The sequence below is a fragment of the Eurosta solidaginis genome, chromosome 1 (genome assembly GCF_040869045.1).
Source record: "Eurosta solidaginis isolate ZX-2024a chromosome 1, ASM4086904v1, whole genome shotgun sequence".
In the NCBI taxonomy this organism is placed as follows: domain Eukaryota; kingdom Metazoa; phylum Arthropoda; class Insecta; order Diptera; family Tephritidae; genus Eurosta; species Eurosta solidaginis.
In genome coordinates this window covers 21,787,159-21,813,138 of record NC_090319.1, presented here as the reverse complement: position 1 = coordinate 21,813,138, position 25,980 = coordinate 21,787,159, and the positions used below count along the sequence as shown (strand labels likewise).

Genomic DNA, 25,980 nt, shown 5'->3' with positions numbered 1-25,980 from the left:
CACATATAGGGAATCAGGTAGTCTGTTCGTCTGGTGATTGATGACGCTATACTACTATGGCCGTATGGTCGGCGCTCAAGCTGCCCCGAGGCACCGAGCCTGTTTGCAGTTGTTAACGCTATGTTCTTTGCTACCAGGTCAACAGGTGTAATGTGCAGAATGGCATACAGTGCAGCTGTCGGGGTTTTTTTCAGGGCTCCCGTAATTCTAAGCATTGATAGTCTGCATACCCCCTCTAATTTTTTGAGGTAGGTTGCTTTTTGTGTGGCTTTCCACCAAACAAGATCTCCATAGTATAGGATAGGGCTTACAATCGCTGTAAAAACCCAATGTGGAAGAGAGGGCGATAAGCCCCACGTACACCCCAGCATTCTTTTACATGCATAAAGTGCCGTTGAAGCCTTCTTCACCCTCTCCTCCACGTTGAGCTTCCATGACAGCTTACTGTCTAGGATGATTCCTAGATACTTTGTGCAAGGTTTCTCCCCTCCTAACATAGGCCTGATCCAATTTGGGACCTTGTACCTCTTTGTAAAAAAGACCATACCCGTCTTATCCGCGTTGACTTTCAACCCGACATTTGATGCCCAGGTATGAATATCCCGAAGCGCCCGATCCATCAAACAGCTAATCGTTGGAAGGCACTTTCCAGTTATGACAATTGCAACGTCATCCGCGTAAGCCGTAAGTTTTACGGGTACCTCATCAAATCGCCTGAGCAGTTGGTTGATAACCAGCGTCCACAGCAGAGGTGATAGCACCCCTCCCTGCGGTGTTCCCCTGTCCACTGATTTTGTGGCCTCGTACAATTCCCATTGTGATGTAATCTTCCTGGAATTTAACATGCAGCCGATCCATCTGGTTAAGGCTGGATGTACTTTAATGTAATTAAGATCATCCATAATCGCCCATTTAGAGACATTATTGAAAGCCCCGGCAATGTTTAAGAAGGCTCCTATAGGATATTCCTTATATTCTATAGCTTTCTCTACGCTTATTACCACCCTATGCAATGCAGTGTCTAACGAATTGCCTTTGGTGTATGCATGTTGTGTTGTGGAGAGATCGCAAGATTTACCCATATTTCAAGAAACGAGAATCTCGCTTGTGTTCGATAAGAAAAAGTAAGCTCTTGTTTAGGTTCCATGTTCAGAACACTTTTTTTTTGTGTGCCAGTGTTATTTTTCAATTTCATAAAAAAAATTCTTATATAAATTTGTCTTTCAAATAAATTCTTCATCATAATCATCTTATGCAGAATGATAAGATGTTTTATGACAGTTTTGATGTATTAAGCTCTACTTACGCTAGCATGTGGTCCCGCTGCGCTGTTATGTCCAAACACGTACATATAATTACGACGATTAACATCAGCATGAAATAAGCCCGTCTGCATTAAAGGACCAACAACCCGTGCATCCGAAAGTATATCGAGTACAACATCACGATGCTCTAAATTGGTGCCTTTGCTGGGATTATTGTACATATCTTCATATCTGCGAAATAAAATAAGATACAAAAATACATGGATTCTTAGAATCGAAACAATTTCTTTTAACAAAATAGTTTAAGTGCACATTTGAATTTTTTTCTATACAAGTTTAAAATAAAGGCACCTAAGGTCCACTTGCAGAATGGCAAGTTATTGTTAAGCTCGGAGTTAATTAAAAAATTGTAAAAAATGTATGATCTTCTCCCCAATAAACCGTAAGTTTAAAAGTTAACTTGCCGTTCTGCAAGTAGTTTCAAAGAAAAAATTTTTATTTCTTTACTAATTTGGGAAAAAGTTAAACAACGTGAAATCAGGACGGACAAGGCGTTTGAAGCATATGTTTAATTTAATTTATTTAATAATTTGGGACGTGGCAGTTAACTCAAATAAATGTTTTCATATATTTAAAAGCAATTAGGGCAATCCCCGCTTAATTCGTACGAAAAAATGTTAGTTTTCAAAAAATGCTAAAAATTGACCAAATTAATATCTGATGCATTTTTCAGTTTTAAAAGTTTTTACAAATACAAATTAAGATATTATGGCATCGATTAAACATATCGGGGGCCATTGAGCTTGGGAACATATTCCTAAACATAATATCAAACTTGTTGTTGTTTTTATTTTCGGCCGTTCAAAAGTTATATTAAGAAGAATTTTCGAGCTCTAGGCCACACATATATATGAGTAATAAAAATCCAATGAATTATACCATATACATATGTTGTATTTATTTATTTTGTCGATATTTCGATTTCAATTAGAAATCATCTTCAGGGCTGTAAAAAATACATTTCTTTATAAAAACCATAAATGCACAAACCTAATCTAACACTTACACTTGTGAATGCACCTTGTCGACTAATTTAAAATTTCAGTAAAGAACAGAGAATATCATAAACAAAGATGTACACAAATAATAAACAGTAATAATAAACGAAATATCTGCTAACATCAACATATATATTAACTTATTGGACACCCTCAGCATTATTCTTGCTAGCTTCTTTTCATTACCAAATGCCAGTATGCGTGAGCGATGTTGTCGGTGTCGCTCTTAAAACTCATGCGTATTAACCTTGGTCGATTAGTATGGACGAAAGTTAACCTATATCGCGCCATCGATTTTTTGATAGGATTTGGGCTCAGGAAAAAAAAGTTCCACTACGCAAACCCAAAAAAATAATTTTCGAGCCTGCAAAAAAAATGCAATTTTTCGACCAAAACACTCCCTAAAACCCAAAAAACATGTTTTTTTTTTTTTAAAACTGTTATCGCCAAAGTTTTTACAACGGTTTTTTGAAAAAAAATTTGCAGCTCGAAAATTATTTTTTTGGGTATGCGTAGTGGAACTTTTTTTCCTGAGCCCAAATCCTATCGAAAAATCGATGGCGCGATATATGTTAATAAATCGACCCAGTCTAATGCGTATATCATTAGGTGTATTGACAATATGTAGCATTTCGAGGGTGTACCGCTTGGAATATTGTTTTTCTACTTACAATATTGTAATATTCTCTAAGTCCGGAGAGGGTCTCATGGTCTTGCAATGATGCGATATAGCCGTTCTGTTATCATTAGAGTGGTCGCGATTTTTGATGGTAGATTTGTGAGCGGAAATCCTTGTCCTTTCGATTTAGGAGCACCCACATATACTTTGTTGCATAAGTGGGACCCGTCGCCATTACATTTAATTTTGTATATTACGTCGAATTTCTCGTGTTTTTCGATCTTGCTTTTTGTATTGCTGTATATTTTTTGTAGCGTATTCTTATACTGGAACGCGATTTGAAATTTTTCCTTGTCATACATGTTTGAATGTTTTATTCGGTTAGATAAACCAGGTACAAATACGGCAGCCTTATATATTTTATTTGTGTTTTGTTCTCTGTTTTTATTCATAGCGTAAAATAGGTGGATATAACCATTAATAAGGTGGATCGGAAATTCTTTTTTTTTTGAAGTATTTTTTTTTTTTTTTTTGTTGATGCTTATATTTTTCCGGTGATATATTTCCGCTCACAAATCTAACACCAAAAATCGCGACCACTCTAATGATAACAGAACGGCTCTATCGCATCATTGCAAGACCAGGGGACACTATCCGGACGGGACGCTCTTAAACGGAATAATAACTGACCTAACATCCAAAAGAGACCACGTCACAGGGGTTTTGGACTTCCAGGTTCAGAGCATACGATATCTTTAAAGGGAGGAATGGGAAGTAGGCCTAGACAATGGCAGAGGCATCACAATATACACCGAGGGCTTGAAAATGGAAAAGGGAACTTGAGCTGGGATGTACTTGACACATCTACAGCTAAGCCAACCATTCGGACTTCCTGACGCATGCACTGTATTACAAGTCGAGATCTATGCCATAGACAGCTGCTCCAAGATGGCGCGGTCTCCAACACCGACGTAACCATCTTTGTTGCCAGCCAAGCCGCCTTAAGGGCATTAGAGTCCAACATGATAAAATCGGACATCGTGCGATCAATGTCTCCCTTTGCTGGGTGCCTGAGCACAGCGGCATTGAAGGGAATGAACTCGCGGACGAGATAGCTAGGAAAGTTTCCGACTTAGACATAAGTGAGCTGGACAGCTCTGGCTTCTATAAGTCATCTCAATGTCTCCCTTTGCTGGGTCCATGGGCACAGCGGCATTGAAGGGAATGAACTCGGGGACGAGATGGCTAGGAAATGTTCCGACTTAGCCATAAGTGAGGAGGACAGCTTCATCCGACCGCCGCTGAGTTGTCTCCTAGGGAGAATCGACGAATATGAGAACAAGTCAACGGACTCGCTATGAACAAATAGGGTTGACTGCGAAGTATCAAGATCCTTATGGCCATGCTTGGATTGGAAGGGCACCAGCTTCCTTCTCAAACTGAACAAATCTGCGGTGAGGGTACTTACGGGTGTCATCACAGGTCATTTTGCTATCGCACCAATGCTCCAACGGTGGCGTATACCAAAAAGCTCCCTCTGCAGAAGCTGTCAGGATGAGGAGGAAGAGGAGTCGGTCTACCACTTTCTCTGCCGATGCCCGGCGCTTCAAAGAAGAAGGCTCAGATTACGCTTCTACGACAGCCTGGCAGAGGTTGGCAAGGTAGACGTCTCGCTTCCTCTTGCGTTCATCACGGAAAGCAAGTGGTTCGTTGAGGACCGCTAAGAGGTAATGGGACAAAACGAATTTGCCGCCACCCTATACTTGCTGAGGGCACTCACAATGGACAAAAATGTTTCCGAGTGGAAACGTGGGTATCACCCTCGCACGCCCTCTTAATCGAACCTAATCTCGCTTGTATTTAGCAATACCTCGCTGTGCTATTTCTACACTTTTAAGAACGTCTTCAATTGCGCTTTAACTATATTTTCCGGACCTGAAGCCATGCTTCCGGCTGTTGTGAGCTGATATAACGCCTGATATACTAATGAAGAATTCCGGTCCTATTTGCCTTTACCAATTAACATAAGCTGCTTTTTCCATGTTTCGGGGAACACCCCGTCCTTTGGACATATATTATACATATCCAGCAAAAGAGAAAAGTTCTTCGGAAGATTTTTGGTCCAGTCCGGTATGCTGAAGGCGACTATGGAAGGAGATATGTGAATGCTTCGCTGGCTAGGTAAAGTTATGTGAAAAAACGAAGACGCTTCGGTCAAGAAAGTATTTCAGTCGAATCTGCAGTTTGGAAGCAGAGGAACGAGGAGACCTCTACTAAGCTAGATTAGGCAGGTTGAGGAAGACTTAACCTCACTTATTGCTTCCAATTGGAGTCAGTTATCAAGAAACAGGGATAGCTGCCGTGACTTATAGCGAAACGGGCAAAATCGCTTTAGCAGCATGATTATAATGTTGAGTGTACGCTCTTTATATATTTTCATGTCAACAAAGTTATCTTACTTTATTAAATACTCATAAATAAATCACTTATCTAGTTACAAATTTGAGCTTACCTCTCATTAAATTTGTATATTAATGACTCTTCATCCTCGAATGCTTAACGCTAAGGTAATACAGTTGTAAAACTAAATATCAGATTGCGAATGCAAATTATGCTGGTAGCTTAACCCTTATATGTATTTTTTGTGTGCGTGTGCCCGTATTTCCAAATACATATATATATTTCTTGTGTATTTGATACCATTTTCTGTATTTGTTTTAAGTTTGAAAAGGTTGAGATACACAATTTTGTTTTTTTTTTTTAGACCCGAATACTTTTTTGAAAACAAGTACTTTTCCTTAAAAGTTGCTTTTTCAGGACCGGATACTTTTTCAAGTACTAGAATTTTTTGAATCAGTAAAGTAAGTCTCAAAAATTGGCTGCTTATTTAATTAAATTTTTTTGATCAGGGTACTTTCTTAGGATACTTTTAGGATCCAGGTAATTTTAAAAAGCCGTTAACTTATTCAGATCCGCATACTTTTTTAAACCGGGAATTTTTCCGATTCCGGGTACTTATTTAGAACCGGGTACTTATTTTCGATCCGGGTATTTTTTTAGAACGGTTACATTTTTTGAAGGGGGTGTCTTTTAAAAATTTATTATTTTCTCAGAACCGGGTATTTTTTCAGATACGGGTAGTTTTGAAAACCGTTAACTTATTCTGATACTTTTTCTAAACTGGGTACTGTTTCTGATCTGGGCGCTTTTTTATAACTGTTTGGTTATTTTATGCGGGACATGTTTTAAAAACTGAGCAGGAACGGTTTCAGATCCGGGTACTTTTTGAAAAAGATAGTAATTTTTGAGACCAGGTTACTTTTTCAAAACGGACAACATTTTTGGATATAAAAGCCAAAGACTTCTTCGAATCCAGGTATTATTTCACAATCGGATAACTTTTTGTATCAGATACGGGTATGTTTTGGAAAAATGTACTTTTTCAAAACCGGGTAATTTTTTAATAACGGTTATTTTTTTTTTGAACCAATACCTTTTAAGAGCCGGCACATTTTTAGAACCAGGCGCTTCATAGGAGTCAGATTAGCCACTCGGCCAAGCGCACTTGAAGTGACAGCATAGTAAGCCGAAATATTTACAGGTGTGAAAAATTTTAGTCGTCTTATTCCCAATATACAATTTTGATACAAATACTGGTTTTCCATGCTATAAAATAGTATTTGGATCCGAAAAAGTCTCCGGATTTTATATCAACAAAAGTAGTAGGTTCTGAAAAAAACCGGATCTGAAAAACTACTTTGTTTTTAAAAAGTACCCAAATCTGAAAAAGTACCCAGTTTTAAAAAGTACAAAATTTGTAAAAAGTACCACCGTGTTCATTTGGGACACGTCTGTGTATGCAATCAAAACATTTAACATCAATATAAGTTAGTAGTAATATGTGAATGATAAAAAGCAAAAAAGTATGGTTTCACCCAACGAACATTTGAAGTACATTTCTATTGACAAGCCTTGCATGGTGGTGTTTTTTATTGGTCAGTATAGCATATTTTCTCTATATTGATGATGCGCTTCATCCCTTGATTACCATATTCCCTTGATTACCATATCTATTCTAGCTGTAGAGCAAGGCAGAGTAAAGACTTATGTAGGAGGAGTTAGTCCATGAAAATGAAGAAAGGTCATCGCAAACATCATTCGACGCTTAACCACCTAAGCGGTTTCGGCTATTTCATAAAAACTCACGCCAGCTATCCTTGTTTCGCGATAACTGAAACCAATAGAGAGGTTACATCTACCTCAACCTGCCTCTCCGCTTTCATCTGCTAACAAACTGTGGTCTCGATTGAAGTATTTTTTGTTTGTCAAAGCATCTTCGTCCATTTGCATAAAAAGTTCTAGCCGGCGAAGCTTTTTGGCATTTATTCGTTGCAATATTTTCATATCTAAATACAGCTCACACAGTTTGTTGCTAGACCTCTTATAAACACCATCGACATTGCAAACAGGACCATACATTTTTTCGAGGGCTTTTCTCTTGAAAACTCCAAGAGCCATCTTAACATCTCTGGACACCGCACACAATTCCGAGCCCAACATCAGGACAGGTATAATAAGCGACTGGTAGCGCGTAATTTATATTCGTCTAGAGAGCACTTTACTTTTCAATTGTCTTCTCAGTCCAAAGAGATCTTTGGGCCGCAATAGAGTCGAAGGATAACGTGAGGGTGCGGAAATGGCAGATAGAAATAGTCGGTGGGATATTCAGCAAAAAGGGACTTCGTTTATACTATAACATACATCCCGGTCATTAAGGGAAATAAGCCATAGAAAAGGCCGATGAGTTGTCTAGGCAAGGTGCACCACTCAACAATCTTCCAACCCACCTGGCAGAAATCAAAAGGATATAGGAGTTTTATATAACCCTTCAAGCGGGAAAAGCGTGGAAAGAAGCGCAGGGTTGAAAAATGTCTAAGATCATGTGGAAATCCTACAGTAAAGGAATTAAAGAAGTGGCTTATTTCCCTAAGACGGTAAAAGCAGACGTAGCAAATGCGAGCTGCAGGAAGAAATGTTTGAATAGGTGTTTTGTTTTTGTCATGCGCTCGTACTGCAAAGATTATAAAAGACTGAGGTAAGTGTACCTATTTGTAAGCGTAGTCTTTATACATGGCACAGGAAATTACAGAATGAAAGTATTAGTGTAATCAATGCAATGGGATGTAATATGGGCAGACTGTACGTGGAAAAGATGAAACCACAGGAAAGGACACTGAAAAGATACCGAAGCCGAAAATGGAAAAAATCCAAGTTCAGTATGAAAACAAGGCCCAAGTGTGGTACCGGAGACTGGCACTTCAACCTTAACGGCATTCAAACCAGAATCGAATAAGAAAACAGATCTAACCCGTGACTTTGGCTGAAAACGGAACCAAAACCAAAAGGGAATTCGGAGGCGGTTCCAAGGTTGAACGGGAACTGTATCCGAATATGCTTAGAAAAGAAAGGTTTTATTGATGACATATATATGGGGTATTCCATCCCATTTCGACCAATTTTGAACCCGACCCCTTTAGAATTGGCTGAAAGTTTTTCTTCTTTTTCTAGCTTACGAAAGACGTTTTTCAGAAGTTTTTCAAATTTTTTCATCCAACTCAAACAAAGTTATGAATTTAAAAAAAACGCCTTTTTGTTTTCAAAATGCTATAACTTTTTCAAAAATTGGCCGTTTGGGATCTTTTTTTTTTTTTAAATTTGTTTTTAAATGTACTTTTCGGAAAAAATTCAAAAAACTGTTTAAAGTTTTTTTTTTTGTAATTTTTCAGTTTTTCGAGATTTTTCGAATTTCACCCGTTTTTTTTTTTGTCATAAAAAACTTCAATCAATTCTGCAATCATCCCCACTAATCCCGGAGTGGGCCGAAAATTTTTTTTATTTAATTGAAAAAAAAACTTAAAAAATTTTTTTTGTATTTTTTCCGAAAAGTACATTTAAAAACAAACTGTCAATTTTTGAAAAAGTTATAACATTTTGAAAAAAAAACACCGTTTTCCAACTGAAAATATGTTTTAAATATTTTGAAAAAACGGTGTTTTTTTCAAAATGCTATAACTTTTTCAAAATAAAAAAAAAAAAAATTCTCCGCCCACTCCGGGACTAGTGGGGATGATTGCAGAATTGATTGATGTTTTTTATGAGAAAAAAAGGGCGAAATTGCAAAAATCTCGAAAAACTGAAAAATTACAAAAAAAAAGACTTTAAAAATTTTTTTGATTTTTTTCCAAAAAGTACATTTAAAAACAAATTTTTAAAAGATGCCAAACGGTCAATTTTTGAAAAAGTTATAGCATTTTGAAAACAAAGACGGTGTTTTTTTTTCAAAATGCTATAACTTTTTCAAAATAAAAAAAAAAATTCTCGGCCCACTCCGGGACTAGTGGGGATGATTGCAGAATTGATTGAAGTTTTTTATGAGAAAAAAGGGCGAAATTTGAAAAATCTCGAAAAACTGAAAAATTACAAAAAAAAGACTTTAAAAATTTTTTTGAATTTTTTCCGAAAAGTACATTTAAAAACAAATTTTTAAAAGATCCCAAACGGTCAATTTTTGATAAAGTTATAGCATTTTGAAAACAAAAACGGTGTTTTTTTTTAAAATTCATAACTTTTTTGAGTTGGATGAAAAAATTTGAAAAACTTCTGAAAAATGTCTTTCGTAAGCTAGAAAAAGACGAAAAACTTTCAGCCAATTCTAAAGGGGTCGGGTTCAAAATTGGTCGAAATGGGATGGAAAACCCCATACATAAGTTAACGATTTCTCGTCGCAGTGCTATTGATAACCAAGAAGCGTTGTCGGTTTTTTATCAAAAATGTATCTATATGTCACCAAAAAAGTATCGCTTTTTTATTGAAATATTATCGATTTTGTACAGGTGCATTACCAATTTGTTTTTGGCTTGTTATCGATTTACTATCGAAAAGTTATCGTTGAGGAATTTGATCAGCATCATAAAAATAAAATTGTTACATCAATATTTCTTCAAACTGGCTCTAGGTCAATAAATTAAACACTTTGTTGTTGTTTTTGTTCCAATATATTTCGATCTCCAACGGATCGTTTGAGATGCTATTTTGTTCAAAACTGATTATACGCTGTCCACCTAACATCTGAACTCATTCCCCGATGATGATCTCCATTGGAGATGGAAACATATTGGAATAAAAACAACAACAACTTGTTTAATTTATTGACTCAGAGCCAGTTTGAAGAAATAATTATTAAATTTAAAGGTCGCCAAAAATCAAAATTAGTTATTAAATTGTTACTTTATGTCTGTTGGGTATCTAAGTACAATCACCTTCTTGTGTGCTTCTGTGTGAATAAAAGAACATAAAATAAATGCTCATACTTTTACAAATGATGTCATATTCAAATATGTAAAAATAAATGCTCTTACTTACAGTAGAAGTGCAATTATTTGTATTCATATATGTACATGCTCAATGTGGACTAAAGCTGCTGTGATGCTGCTTGTATATTCTCAATTCAACTTCCAGTGGGATTTATTTATTTATTTTCATTTCTTGTTATTTTTGAATGACAGATAAAAATAATGTTAAGACGCATCAGTGTAGAATGCAGACTTAGAGTACGGTGAGCTTGTCTTGATGATAAAGAAATCGCACCCTATCCATATGTGGCTTTCGATGACGGAAGAACGGGAGCTGGCATCTATGAGCTGAACTTTAAGAAATCGGTACCAATGTGATGCTACCCCACCATATTTCAGGCAGAAATCCATGCAATAGAAGTCTGTGGCAGAGAATGTCTGCGGAGAGGCTCAACATGGACGAGCATCTACATTATGTCCGACAGCCAGGCGGCCCTGTGTGCATTGCAATCCTACACAGTTAAATCTAAGCTAGTGGATGAATGCACTGAAATCCTTAATGACGTGGAAGCCAAATACAAGGTTTTGTTAGGATGGGTTCCCGGAAATTAGGGAGATTAAGGTAATGAGCATGTAGATTACCTAGAAAAGCAGGGTGCTACAGCAGCATTCTATGGTCTAGAGCCCCTTTGTGGACTTACAAAAGCACACACCAGTGAAGCTATAAGTAACTGGGAAATTAACAATTCAGACGTCACTGGATTGACTGCAAAGGGCAAAGACTGGCCAAACTCTTTATTACTTCCGGCAACAGAAATATCAGCCAAACTCATTCACCTAAGCAGGGAGAACCTAAGAACTCTCACTGTGTACTATACGGAACACTGCGTTCTACGATATCACCTAAGTAAGTTAAATTTATCCGATACCCAAATTTGTCGTTTCCGTAAGCTGGGTGATTAAACGCTTGTTCACATTCTCTGCGAATGCGTCGCTCTGGCTAGGCAGAGACTATCCCATCTAGGTGGTGGGACTCTTAATCCCTATGTGATATGGAGTAAAAAGCCTGAAGAGGTACTTAGATACATCAAAAGTCTCCAGATACAAAATTAGGCTGAAAGGTCTAGCACAATAGATCTGCACAAAGGTCGCAGTGCTTCCAGACCTAGTAATAATAATATGTGGCTTTCCATGCCAACCCAACTTAGCAGTTTGGATATGGATTTTTCAATATTTTTTTTCCTAGCACATATTGACAACTTTTGCAGATTAGTTTATGTTTAATAGTTCCGAAAGTCCACAGACCCCAGCACACATGGTATTAATGGCATTACTTTGGAAAAACTCCCTTTAACTTTTTGAAGGTTTTGGTATTGTGTTGACTCGATAGTATGTGATGAGCCGAGTAGTGGTCGAGAATTATTCGGCCCCTTTGCGTTATTCTGAAGATGAAACTAGGCAGCTTCATTTCCTCTCGAAGTCCCCAGACCTTACGTAGTAGGTTTCAGTGTGTATCACACAATCAATACATATTTCAGATGTTTTCCGCTTTGTATCAATATAAGTGAAAGGACAGTACGATTTGCAAAAAAAAAATACCATTTTGGGACATTTATTTTTAAAAGATATAGTATAGCCATCTTTAAAGGGTGATGTCAAAACACAGTTAAGATCAAATGGAGGTAATGGCGAACAAGTGAAAGAGAAGAATTGAAGAATTGTGTCATGTTTATTGCAAACATGTATTGAATTTAGATTTTTTTTTTGAAGTGTACCAAAGCTTACAAATAATAATAAATGTAAAGGACAATAACCTCCGAAGTGATTTAAGGCCGAGCTTTCCATCCAATTAGAGTCGTGTTTTTTCTACAAGTTGGCGTGACGGAACCTACCTGTTTTATGCCGACTCCGAACAGCATCAAGGCAGCTGAGTTTTCACTGATAGCTTTTGATGGCAGAAAGACACTCGGAGTGTTTGCCAAACACTACCGAGGGGCGACCACGCTTAGAAAAATGTTCTTCTAGTTGAAAAAAACTTGTTTCTAAAATTTTGATATTGCTTTACCCGGGGCATAAACCGACGATCTTCAGTGTGAATCATCACACCACGGAGGCCGCCTAAATAATTATATATTAAATATTAACTTTCAAAAAAATGGCGCATAGCTTTATTATCTATATGGAAAAAAATTTGAAACACCCTTGGGAAGAAAATTGTAGGCAATCAGTTTGAGTTTTGACGGCACTACTACTTGCACTTTGTTAGATTGTAATCGTTTGAGCTACAATGTTGCATACTCAAATTTATAAAAATTCATAATAAAAGGTTAGAAACTTTGCAAAAACGTTTTCGAATTTTTGAAATTTTTCGAAAATATTTTTGAGGCTCTTTTGTACATTGCACACAAAATTTTTAAATACATTTTTATTGAGAATTATTGAGAATAGAAAAATAAAAATTTAATTCACGAAATTAGATATCAATTTCTACTGCTATTTTCATGTTCGCAACTGTACCTGCTTGTGGATAAAGAATTGCATTCATTGCATGCCAAACTTATGTGGTCGACTAAAAAATATATGTATATGTGTATGTATATAGTATATTTAAATTTGGTTTTTGCTTGTGAGCTGGCATTTAAGTCAAACATTTGTCTTCGTCATACCGCAATTGTTTTAATTTTAGACACAAAATACAAACACATATATGTATATATACATTAGACCGGGTCGATTTGTGGGGAGGCAAAAAAATCGCCCATTGCTCTGTGAAAATCATATTCTAGGGATCAAAATAAGAAACTTTGCCGAAGGAACCATACCTCTAAAACGAATTCTGGTGTCCCCCAATTTGGTCGAACTTTTGGCTAGGGGCAAATTTTGAAAAATCCCACTTTGAAATGCCTATGTTTTTTCTTTTTGGAGTTTATTTTTCTCTTTAGAAATTTATTTAGTCAGAACATATGTAAATGAAAAAATGAATTTAACTTAGTGATAGAAAAGAAATTAAAAAAAATTATTAGAAATTAGCTTTTTGACAACCCCCTTTTAAAACCAAAGCATCAATGTGATGCATTTGCATGTCGTAAACATAGTTGTGTGGGTTTTTCATTCAACCGTTTTAAAAAATGTAAGTATCACTGTGAAACAATTGCAGATCGTAAAATTGCTTGTGTTGTTTTTTTTAAGCCACCACAAGATACAGCAGGTAGAATTGAAATTACCATTTCCCAAAAGTTCGACCCAAATTGGGGGACACCAGAATTCATTTTGGAGGTATGGTTCCTTCGGCAAAGTTTCTTATTTTGATTCCTAGAATACGATTTTCACAGAGCAATGAGCGATTTTTAAATCGACCCGCCCTAATATACATCTATACAACTATAGTCATTTTTCGTTTGGCCACAACATTTTTCATTTGTTTAATGCCATAAGGGCAAACGGAAAACACATTTTATTTGAATGGCGTCACCACAATTTCCGTTGTTGTTATAGCACGAATGAGTTTAAGTACCATTCACTTCTAAAGGTTGTTAGATTTTATGTGTACAAGGGTTAAGTGTACACTAAACATGGCGTTAATTCCCATGCAAATAATTGTACTTATGTACTTATATTTGAGTGTCACATGTGCTGTAAACAATTATACGCTAAAAATTTGTTAAACTTTTTGACCGCCAGAATGTGCTTTAAATACTCATGTTATAAAGATGTTTGAAATTTTGCTAATGTGCGACACGGCGTATGCGTAACATTTTTTTATTTTTATTTAGAAGGGAAATTTGATTAATTTGAAGTCAGACGAGAAAACTTAACCAATCTATTATATACTAGTATTATATATGTATGTACACATGTATAATTGTTATAGTTTGCAGCCTAATCACTCCGTGTACAACATTAGGTAAAGGCTAGACTGAAAAGTTTTGGACAAGTGCTCATGTTACCGCCCATAAACACAAACACTGTATACAGTCATATTATTGTTCTTGTAAGTCGAATAATAAAAGAAATTTAGTAACAAAATATGGGTCTACCACGTTATCCCCAAAATCAAAATCCCCAAAACAAACTCCAAATCAAAATCCCCAACACAAAATCCCCATTTTATGTGTGAAATAAATTCAAATTAAGTTTAAAATCGCCGCGACCAAAAAAGGCATATAAGCCATACCGACTTTCTGCATAGGCGGCCTTCGGCCTCGCTTATAAAAAATAACCCTGGGCTACGCCATGCCAAGTCCGGGCGTGTGGTATAACCTTGGCTACCGCCACGGCGATGTCCTTCTGCGTAGTAAACGCTTCTGTTAGCTTGTTCGAATTAAAGCGACTACCATCCTATATATGGGTAAGTAAAAATATGTATTGCCAAAACGTGAATATATAGTTATACATACATAAATATGAATGAAAGAGGAAAGAGATATTGCTATTTTTTACACGGTCATGATGTTTATCATAGCACTGGGATTTTGTGTTTGGGGATTTTGATTTTGGGGATTTTGATTTTGGGGATATTTCCTTTGGGAATTCTGATTTTGGGGATTACTTATTTGGGGATTTTTTTTCCTTGGGGATTTTGTATTTGGGGATTTTTTTCGAGGATTTTGTGGCACTCCCACAAAATATTCCTATAACTTAGATAAGTTATCAGGTGAATGGAAAAATGGACGATGCATTGTATAAAGGCATAAAAGTGTCATGGTTAGGATAAGAAGGCAAACATTTTTGGTCTCTTGAAGAGATGCTTGCCCTCAGTAAGTGCCGGGTTGTGGCATATTCTTCTTAACAGATTACATCCAATTGGTCCTTAGTAGGAGTAAAATATCCATTTTCGCAGATTCAGCCAAACTTCCGAAAAATCGTGTGCTCATAAATCCTTGTAGTCTTGTTTGCAGTCCTGGACATTGGCAGGGAAAGTTATGAATCGACATTTCTTCCTCTTCATCATGTTTCTGCAGAGGAAACTTGTTGGTTTGCGTCACCGTCGGAGCATTGCTGGAATAGCACAATGATCAGTGATGACACCCATAAGTATTCTCACTGCAGATTTGTTCAGCTTCAGAAGGAAGTTTGTTGCTTTCCTAACCAAATATGCCCGTAAAGTCCTTCAAATCTCGCAATCATACCGGTTGCTCCACAGCAAGATCGTTGCTTTATTCTCATAATCCTCGATTTTTCTCCAAAGATAACGCAGCGGTGGTGGTACGCACATGTCCGCCTCCCTTGTGTTCATTCCAGAACCTTTCCTGTCCATCTCATCTGCAACTGTATTCCCTTCAATACCACTGTGCCATGTACCCAGCAAAAGGAGATATTTGTGGACGCCTGCAAAGCTCGACACCTCCGCACGATAATCGACTTTGTCACGTCGTATTCGAATGTCTTTAAGGTAACCTGGCTGTCTAAAAACATCGTTAGATTTATCTGGGATCATACTATTATTAAGAAGTTTGGCTGCTCTCTTTATGGCATAGACCTTCGTCTGGCAAAGACTGCATGAGTCATGGAGTCAGCACGATTGATTTACCTGCAGATGTTTTGAGCACATTCTAGCACCATTTCCATTTTCCAGTTTTGAGCCGTTTATATAGATTCTGATTCCTCCACCACTCTGTAGGACTTCCCCTTAATCCTTGAAGGATATCTTATGCTCTGCATTTGGAAATCAAAAACCGCCGTGATGTGGTCGGTGTCGCACGTAAGGTCAGTCGTAATTCCGTTAAATCATCCTCAAATTTGAAAATCAAATATAAAATGTCCAAGTTATAACAAAAGCACCATTCAGACTTTATTTGCAAGGATCAAAGAAATTTACCAAAATAACCTAGACCCTGTTGAAATAAGCTTCAAATTTTTGGGCGGACTTTTGCATCTTTTTTTTTAGACCCAGTATAATAGTTTGTTAAGCTCCCTCAATACCAAAAGCTCAAATATTGTGTGCTATTTTTTGTTAACACAGGTCTTGAAAAATGTTTCTACAAATCATTTTTCCAGTCAATATATCAAGCAGTGACAACCTTTAACAAGCAGACATATTCTACATATCTGGTGTTTCCATTTTGCTTTTGAAAGATCTGTGGCATAGAGTTGTGGGATGTAAAATTGTTAGTTTTGCCAAAATAAATACAGGACCTTGAATTTTAAAAAATATTTCTACAATTTTAACAATTTTGGGATGATTAAGTTATTTCCTCGATTATATATTTTTGGTATAACTTTAAGCGGCAAAAAATCTATCAATATAAGAACACATTTTTACTTCAAATAATTCATTTGACGCACAAATAGTCATTTTTATATATAGATTACAAAAATCTTGTGGAATTCTCTAAAGTTGGCATTGGAAAAATTAAAATTTATGTTGCATATACGAAAAGGTTATATAAAAGAAATTTATTTAGGGCGACATCTGACAAAATTTTTTCCATCCACTCTGATTCATATACTGGTGCGTAAAACAACCAAAGCCTCATGAATAATAACAACCAAACTCGTACTATTTGGTAAAATATTGATAAATTGGAGATTTTCCAGTTTTTTTTTTTTGCTGTAAATGAACAGTCAGTCCAATCAAAATAAAGGAAAGAAAAAACTTTTGAAATCGGTCAAAACGTGTTTGAGTAATATCTAAAATATTTTTTAATTGAAGTTTTTTAAATAAATTTTTTTGTCGTAAATGATCCCTGAATCAGATCGAAAATAATAGAAAAAAAATTATTCAAATCGGTGTAGCCTTTTTTCAGTTATGAACGACCTAACGCACACAAATTCATTTTTATGTATATAGATTACAAAAGTCTTGTGGAATTCTCAAAAGTTGGCATTGGAAAAATTAAAATTTATGTTGCATATACGAAAAGGTTATATAAAAGAAATTTATTTAGGGCTTCATCTGACAAAATTTTTTCCATCCACTCTGATTCATATACTGGTGCGTAAAACAACCAAAGGCGCATGAATAATAACAACCAAACTCGTACTATTAGCTAAAATATTGATAAATTGAAGTTTTTCCATTTTTTTTTTTTTTGCTGTAAATGAACAGTCAGTCCGATCGGAATAAAGGAACGAAAAAATTTTTGAAATCGGTTAAACCGTTTTTGGGTAATAGCTAAAATATATTTTAATTGAAGTTTTTTAAATAAATGAATCAGATCGAAAATAATAGAAAAACAATTATTCAAATCGGTGTAGCCGTTTTTCAGTTTTGAACGACCTAACGCACACAAATTCATTTTTACATATATAGATAAACCATACTTAAACTATTTCTATGCTCACTTAAACACAAAGTTCCTCATCGACGTAGGGCTTAAATTTGCATTCGAAAAAGCGTAACAATTTTGTCCCCGCAATAAAGACAATCAAAACACAGCAATCAAAGCAACCAATAGTTTAAGCAACAAACACTACAAATGACAATACACTGAACTGTAAAAACATCGAGAGCAACAGTCAAACCGTAAATACATTCATATTTATGTATGTACTTACGTAACAACAAACGATTCAAAGCAAATAGACAATACCGCAATAAGCTATAGCTTAACACAGATAAAAGAGAGTAAACTGGTGCTTAAGTGCAAATAAATGCTACGAGTATTACACCAACACATAAATAAGGAAATTCCGGAGCAAATGCTTTTCTTACTAAAACTTAAAAACAGGAATCTTATTTTTAATCGGGTAGTATATAATTAACTCAACACCTGAACAGATGTATTTTTAGTATTTTTGGATATATGTATATAGGTAGTCTAACTGTAAATCAGAGGGGAAAACGGAAGAAAAACCGAGCGACAATGAGATGATCATGACAAAAGAGACCTAGAAGAAGATGAGAGAAATAGGGGATTCAAGGGGTTGTGTAGCGCAATATATAGCTTCTCCAACCCAATTGTTAACCTCACCTTCGAGCGGCGAATCCCGTTTCACTAACAGACGAGGCTCTGGCGACCCCAAGCTCCTCATGGAACTTGGTGGTGGGGAGGGAGGGATGGCCTGAAGGTTCAATGTGGCCATATAAATCGTTCCCGAGATGATCGGGCCAGCACCTTAATGGTGCTGTGTTACCGGAGCGTATCGGATCTGTATCCGACAAAGGACCATCACATCGATAACACTCCACAAAGCCTTCGGGGGGTAACCTAATCGCTACAACAACAACAACAACATGAGAGAAATAGAGTCAGCAAAAAGGGAATATGGGTAGAGTGGAAAGGAAGGATAGCAAAAGGTAGTGTGAGAGGCAGTTGAAAAGAAGAATATAGAAGGAAGAAAAGATGAGAAGATTGAGTGAGCTACAGAGACTAAATTATATTTTTTAGAAACTTCTGTCGGGCCCTTGGCCTTATGATATAAGGATCAATTTTAGACTTCTTTCTCCTCTTGTAGCGGTAAACAGACTTCCCGAATGTTTTGTGAAATTTCGTCTACTTAGATTCCAATCGTCCGACCATATTTTCCAAAGAAGCTGATACATCAGCACCCGCTGTCTCAGTGGCGTACAATAGGTTGGCAGGGCTGACAAAATGCCACGGGTCCCCGATCCGTGAGGGCCCCGGGCCAAGAGGCCGCGCGTTCAAAAATATATGTTTTTACATTTTACATTTACCTGAGGATTTTATTCTGTTTTGTAAAGTATATATATAACTTCTGCTTAAAATCCAAATTGAGAAAACTAAAGACCATAATACAATTCCAAGTTAATCGTTAAGCATTTCGACCAAACTAAAAAAAAATATTGTTATTAATTTTTAGAGGTGTACACGTTACATGGGAGAGAGGTTTTTGATATGCAACATTTTTTTAAAATAATTAAAGATGGAATATTTTATTTATTTTAAATCTAATAGAGAAAGTAAGTCTTCAACCTTAATAACGTTTAAACCATTAAACCCTACTAGATGGACAGGACGTTGTGATGTCGTTTTTGCTTTAAAAATTCGGCTTGTTGAAGTGCAAAACATTCTGCTAAATTGCGATTCAACTGAAAGAAACTAAGCTGTTTCAGTCAATAAGAAGATCGAAAACTACAATTTTGTTATGTTATTGGTTATCCATTGAAAGATCCTACTTGCTATAGATGCAGCCTCTAAAGCACTTCAGGCTAAAGCCACCGATCTTTCAAATACCTTAAAACGTTTGAAAATGTCTAGAAGAATTGGAAAGGTGTCGGCATGAATTTGAAAATTTTGAAATGGGAGGAAATAATGTAGCAGAAAAATAGTTCATCACCCCTGAATTTTCTAAAACTCGGAAGAGGATGGTAAAATGCCATTTTGATAAGCTTTGCGAAGGTGAGCGTCTCCAAGATCCGGAAAGTTTAATCAAAGTGAACATATTTATCGAGTATTGGACATCATTATAAACCAACTTAAATCGAGTTTCACTCCAATGAATTAAATTGTTTAAAATTCCAGTGTTTTGCAGCCTTCTGCCTAAAATTTTAAATGACACTGATCTATTAAAAAAAAAGCTCTAGAATTTGTTGAGATATATAAAATAAAAATAAAATTTTAAGCACTTCCTTTATATAAATGGACAAAAATCAGCGAAAAATTTCTCCTTATATAAAGACATATTCTTGATAACTTAGGTTTTAAAATTTTGACATAGAAATTGGAAAAATATTTATGAGAAATAAATTCTTTCGGTGTCTTAACCTATCTGTTAAGTTTTATGCTTGTAGCTCAATGAGAACTTACATAAAAATCAAACCCAAAATTCCCTCCGTTCCGTTTGATTTTTCTAAATATCTCACCCCATGCGCCCCCTAGTGAAACTTTTTGTATTGTGTCATCGGCTGTCATCGACCTGTGAATTAACCTCTAAATTTTTAGTCTCTAGCTCATCGAGAAGTTACTGAGAGCCCGGTTTCAAATTTCCAAATTATTATCTAATGTGCGCCATCTAACGGAATTTTTTTCTCCTTTTGTTCCTTTGTCATCGTGTCTTGTTCCTTTGTCAGTCGTGTTTATAGCTCAATGAGGAGTTACTTTAAAATCGATCTCAAAACACCAAATTTCCAAATTTTTATCTATATATTTCGATCCGTGCGCCACCCAACGGAATTTTTTCTCCTTTTCTTAAATTTTCTCGGCGTCTTATCCTATCTGTGAAGTTTTACAGTTATAGCTCAATGAGAACTTACATAAAAATCAATCCCAAAGTTCCCTCCGTATCGTACGATTTTTCTAAATATCTCATCCCGTGCGCCACCTAACGAAACGTTTTGTATCGTGTCATCGGCTGTCATCGACCTCTGAATTAAGTTTGAAATTTCAAGTCTCTTGCTCATCGAGAAGTTTATTAAAAGCTGGTGTTTGGAAATTTTCAAACTCTTATCTAATTCTTTCGATCCGTGCGCCACCTAACGGATTTCTTTCCTTTTGTTGCATTGTCACGGTGTTCTAAACTATGTGTAAAGGTTCACGTTTGTAGCTCAACGAGAAGTTATTTATAAATCGATTACAAGTTTGTATGAGAAGCGGACAAATATTCAACAGACCTAAAAAAACATATTTGAAAAATTTGCCAGGAAATTTTCAGTTTTCGACCCACTTTCAGAGAAGAAATGGAAACATCGCCATGTGTTAGAGACTTTGCTAGTTTATTATTAATAAAAAAAATTGTATGTCCAGCAGCTTTCCTGAAATATGCATTGCATTACTGTTATTTCTTACAATTCTTGTGACTGAATGATCATTTTCAACATTAAAATTGATAAAAAACCTACTTAAGAAACTCCATGAGACAAGACTTGGCTATTCTGTCTATTGAAAAATCTATAGCCCAATCTTAAAACTTTGGTGATTTTATTGACACTCTTGAAGAACAAAAATATCGAAAAAAAGATTTTCCTTAATAAATATCTTATTGATATTAAATTTTTATTTTTATTTCATTGTAAATGCATTCAGGTTTCGGCATTCGGCTAGCATGGTCTACAGACCATTCTCTCCTGCCTAAGAGAGAAAGCATATGGGTATATAAAACGTGCAATTGAGTACGTTGAAAATCTCGAAATTTGTTAAAATTAAACAAAGTGACGATTTTAATTGATAGGGGCCCATCAAAAGAATTTGCCAAGGGCCGCAGAAGGTATAGTTACGTCACTGCGCTGTTGTTGTTGTTGTTGTTGTTGTAGCAGTGCTTCGCCCCACCTAACAGACGCGACCGATCACAAACTGTCATCAATATCCTCTAACGGGAGTCCAAGGAAACTTGCTGTTTCAACAGGGGTGGACCATAGGGAAAGGGGTGTTAGAGGCGTTGGTTCCACATTACAATTAAAGAGATGGTTGGTGTCATGTGGGGACACATTGCAAGCGGGGCATACATTTTGTATGTCGGGGTTGATTCTGGATAGGTAAGAGTTTAACCTGTTACAGTATCCAGAACGAAGTTGAGCCAGAGTGACACGCGTTTCCCTGGGGAGTATGCGTTCCTCTTCCGCAAGTTTTGGATACTTTACTTTGAGTACTGGGTTCACCGGGCAATTCCCGTCATAAAGGTCCGACGCCTGTTTGTGGAGTTCACCAAGGACCTGCTTATGTTTTTTCGCTTCATACGGCTGTGTTCTCAGATGCCGTATTTCCTCAAAATGCTTACGGAGATGACTCCTTAAGCCCCTAGGCGGTGCTGGCTCGTCAATCAGATGTCTGTTGGGATGCCCGGGTTTCTGGGTATTCAACAGGAACTGTTTGGTCAGCATCTCGTTTCTTTCCCTGATGGGGAGTGTTCTCGCCTCATTATGTAGATGGTGTTCTGGGGACATAAGAAGACAGCCCGTGGCAATTCTGAGAGCAGTATTTTGGCAGGCCTGTAGCTTCTTCCAGTGGGTAATTTTTAGGCTTGGCGACCATATGGGTGACGCGTAGCACGTAATCGGCTGGCTAATTGCTTTGTATGTAGTCATGAGCGTTTCTTTATCTTTTCCCCAGGTACTGCCAGCAAGGGATTTGAGGATTTTGTTACGGCTCTGAATTCTCGGAACAATTGCGGCTGCGTGCTCACCAAAATGTACATCCTGATCAAACGTCACACCCAAGATTTTGGGGTGTAGGACAGTCGGTAGCGTAGAGCCATCGACGTGGATGTTCAAAATGGTCGACATTTGGGACGTCCATGTTGTAAATAAGGTCACGGAAGATTTAGTCGGTGATAATGCCAGGTTTCGCGAGGCGAAAAAACTGGAGAGATCAGGGAGGTAGCCGTTTATTTTATTGCATAGCTCATCGATCTGTGGGCCTGGGCCTGTGGCCATTACTGTGCAGTCATCGGCGTAGGAAACGATTGTGACTCCTTCCGGTGGTGAAGGTAGCTTAGATATGTAGAAATTAAACAAAAGTGGGGATAGGACACCACCCTGTGGCACCCCTTGTTTAATTCTCCTTGGCTTTGGTGTTTCGTTTCTAAATAGCACCGATGCCTGCCGACCACCCAGATAATTTGCGGTCCACCTTTTAAGACATGGGGGAAGGGTAGACCCTTCCAGGTCTTGCAGTAACGAGCCATGGTTGACCGTATCAAAAGCTTTTGATAGGTCTAGCGCTACGAGTACTGTTCTATGGTGGGGGTTTTGATTTAAACCGCAATTTATCTGGGTGCTGATGGCATTTAGCGCGGAGGTAGTGCTATGGAGTTTTCTGAAGCCATGCTGATGGGAGGCTAGTTGCAAATTTGCTTGGAAATAAGGGAGCAAAATGGCTTCGAGCGTCTTTGCTGCTGGCGATAGGAGAGATATCGGACGATACGACTCTCCTATGTTAGCTGGTTTACCAGGCTTTAGTAGCGGGACCACCTTGGCCATTCTCTATTTCTCGGGTATGACAAAGGTGGAAAGAGACAGGCTGAAGACCTGCGCTAAATATTTGAAACCCTCTTTCCCTAGGCTTTTAAGCATCGGCATGGCTATGCCGTCTGGGCCCACTGCTTTGGATGGTTTAGCGCGACCAATGGCGTCCTCAACCTCTTTAGCGGTGATGGTGATTGGTGACGCGCTGAATTTGTGTTTATGTGCGTGTCTGTTGGCCCTCCGTCTAACTTTGTCGACCGTAGAATGCATTATATATTGTCGGCAGAAAGCGCTCGCGCATTTTTTCGCATCCGACAGCACTTTGTCGCCAAAGGCGATGGAAACTTTGTCTTTGTGCTTAGTCGGATTCGATAGGGACTTTACGGTGGACCAAAGTTTACCCACACCGGTAGAGAGGTTACAACCTCTTAGGTGCTCCTCCCATTTCGCCCGCTTGTGTTCATCCACAAGCAATCTGATGCGTTGGTTTATATCCCTTATTTGGGGGTCGCCTGGATCAAGCTGCCTTATAAGGTCACGTTCTCTCGCTAAGTTTGCGGCCTCCGCCGGGAAGTGGGGCCGGATTTCGGGAATTCTCCCGGCGGGAATGAAACGTGCCGAGGCGGATTCAATGACCTTGCGGAAGGCACGCTCCCCTTGGCGGGCATCAGTCGGGATAGGGAGGGCAGCAAAGAGATTGTCTGTAAAGGATTTATATTCTTCCCACTTTCCTTTTTTAAAGTTTATGAAAGTGCGTTTTTCGGTGACGATGAAGTCGGCGGTACGCTCGAGCGAAACAAGTATAGGCAGGTGGTCGGATGCCAATGATACCATCGGCTGCCAGTTGACGCAGTTTACGAGTTCTGCGCTCACGATTGAGATATCTGGCGAACTGTGACAGCTTCCTACCATACGTGTGGGGGCGTCTCCGTTTATTGTGCAGAACGTCGTTTCTTCTATTTGATCCGCCAACATCTCGCCCCTACTGTCCGCCCGCAAATTTGAATGCCATAGATCATGATGGGCATTGAAGTCGCCTAAAATAATGCGATTGTTTCCAGTGAGTAAGGCTCTGATATTAGGGTGGTATCCACCGGGGCAACAGGTGGCAGGGGGGATGTAGATGTTGATGATTTCTAGGTTTGCATCGCCTGACCGGACAGATAGGCCTTGACGTTCTAAGATGTTGTCCCTGCGGTCGATGCCAGGATCAAATATGTGATACTGCACAGAGTGGTGTATTATAAACGCGAGGCCGCCTCCATTTCCGCTCTCGCGATCTTTTCTGTGGACATTATACCCAGAGCAGGTCTGCAATGCAGATCGTGCTGTGAGTTTAGTCTCTTGAATCGCAGCAATGCGGATGTTGTGCCGCTTCATGAAATTGACTATCTCCGTAATCTTCCCAGTTAGTCCATTACAGTTTAACTGCAGAATTCTGAAGTGCATGAGGGGAGACGTCGCCACTCTGGGGGTAAGTGACGGGTGACTACGCCTGGGTTGAGGAAGGCCAGGACGCAATTGCTGTTGTGGCCCTGGGACTGGGCGTCCTTGGGCAAGCATTGGGGTACCCGGATGATTTGGGTTTGCGACCTGGCAACATGGCGCGATGAAACCCGTCGAGGGGTTGCCGTCGCGGAGACCAGAACATCTAAGAAAGTGGCACCACCCAAGGCAGGAGCTGCATTGGGCGGATGTCGCAAACATATATATTCTGTGCTGGCAAACGGTGCAAACGGAGGTAGGGACTAAGAGTCTGGTTCCCTGACCTACACGATTGCTGCCGGAAAAGAGGGGGGGAGAAGACGGGGGCAGGGGCTGTTGCTCAGCATTGCTTCCGACTCTACTACGAAGATTGTAGTTATGAGTGGTAGCAGCTGTTTGAGTTGTTGGCGCCGTAAGGCGCGAGCAGCAGCGGGTACTTGTTGTGGCTTGCTGAGCAGCGGGGCTGCTGGAAGGTAATGGGGGGGCGCTTAGACGTAGACTACGAGGCGCCCTTGGGCGTGAACAGCAAGGAGCCACAAAAGATTTATAAAAGTTACGTGGACGTCGGGTTTTGGGATCAAGCCCAGAACAACCTGTCCGATGCAACCATCCCTTACACGAGACACACTGAACAGAGTATGACCGTCCTAAAAAGATTCTTTTCCGGCAGATGCAGCAAAACCATTTCTCAGGACCGGGGTCAGGAGGCGGACCCGGATTGGATTCGATACCTTCCCGGAGCAAGAGAATATGGAGCAGTCCTGCTGCAAGGAGCTGCTGGGAGGATGACAATTTATGGGAGGGACGAAACAAATTAAATGGGGTTACACTGAAATGACAGTCCTTGGTCGGGAAAAATCCCGAGTCGCTCCGGTACATAGAACCGACTGCCTTGGGAAGCGTCACTGCGCTGTCTTTCCGTTTTTTAATCTGGTTATTGCTAATCGGATTGTGGGACATTAACTAATTCTATCAGCACTTTACTTTTCGAAGCTTTACCCATACAGTGATTTGTTGTTTTGAGGGGAATATAGGCACATGAGCTCGATCACGATCACTTGATACTACATGCATTCTAGTTCATGATATTTCTAGTTCTTTCTGTATTATAAATTTTTTTGAAAAATAACTCAGGCCAATTAAACAAAATTCACAATCCACCTTTAGTCATACTAATAATTCACGCGAAAACTATTTGGTAGTGAAAAGCGAATGTATGTATGAACAGCGTGAATTATATGCACACAAACACCAACATACTTTTGTCATTCATTTCATTCATAGTCTGCATCTTTTTTTTACTGAAAACACAACATGTATTTTTATTTCAATTAAGTTTCCATCCAATGCATATTTTTATACCTTTGATGAACTTGAAATGGTATATTAACTTTGGTCC

At 38.2% G+C, this 25,980-nt stretch overlaps 1 protein-coding gene across 12 annotated transcripts in view; it reads right to left on the bottom strand.

The window, feature by feature from the left end:
- Nlg1 (Neuroligin 1) overlaps positions 1-25,980 on the bottom strand; it is a 288,191-nt gene that overhangs the window by 120,327 nt on the left and 141,884 nt on the right. For all 12 annotated transcript variants that reach the window (XM_067782396.1, XM_067782442.1, XM_067782403.1 and 9 more), the window contains one exon: positions 1,307-1,496. In XM_067782396.1, coding sequence (XP_067638497.1) covers positions 1,307-1,496 — 190 coding nt within the window. The remainder of the gene's footprint in view (positions 1-1,306; positions 1,497-25,980) is intronic.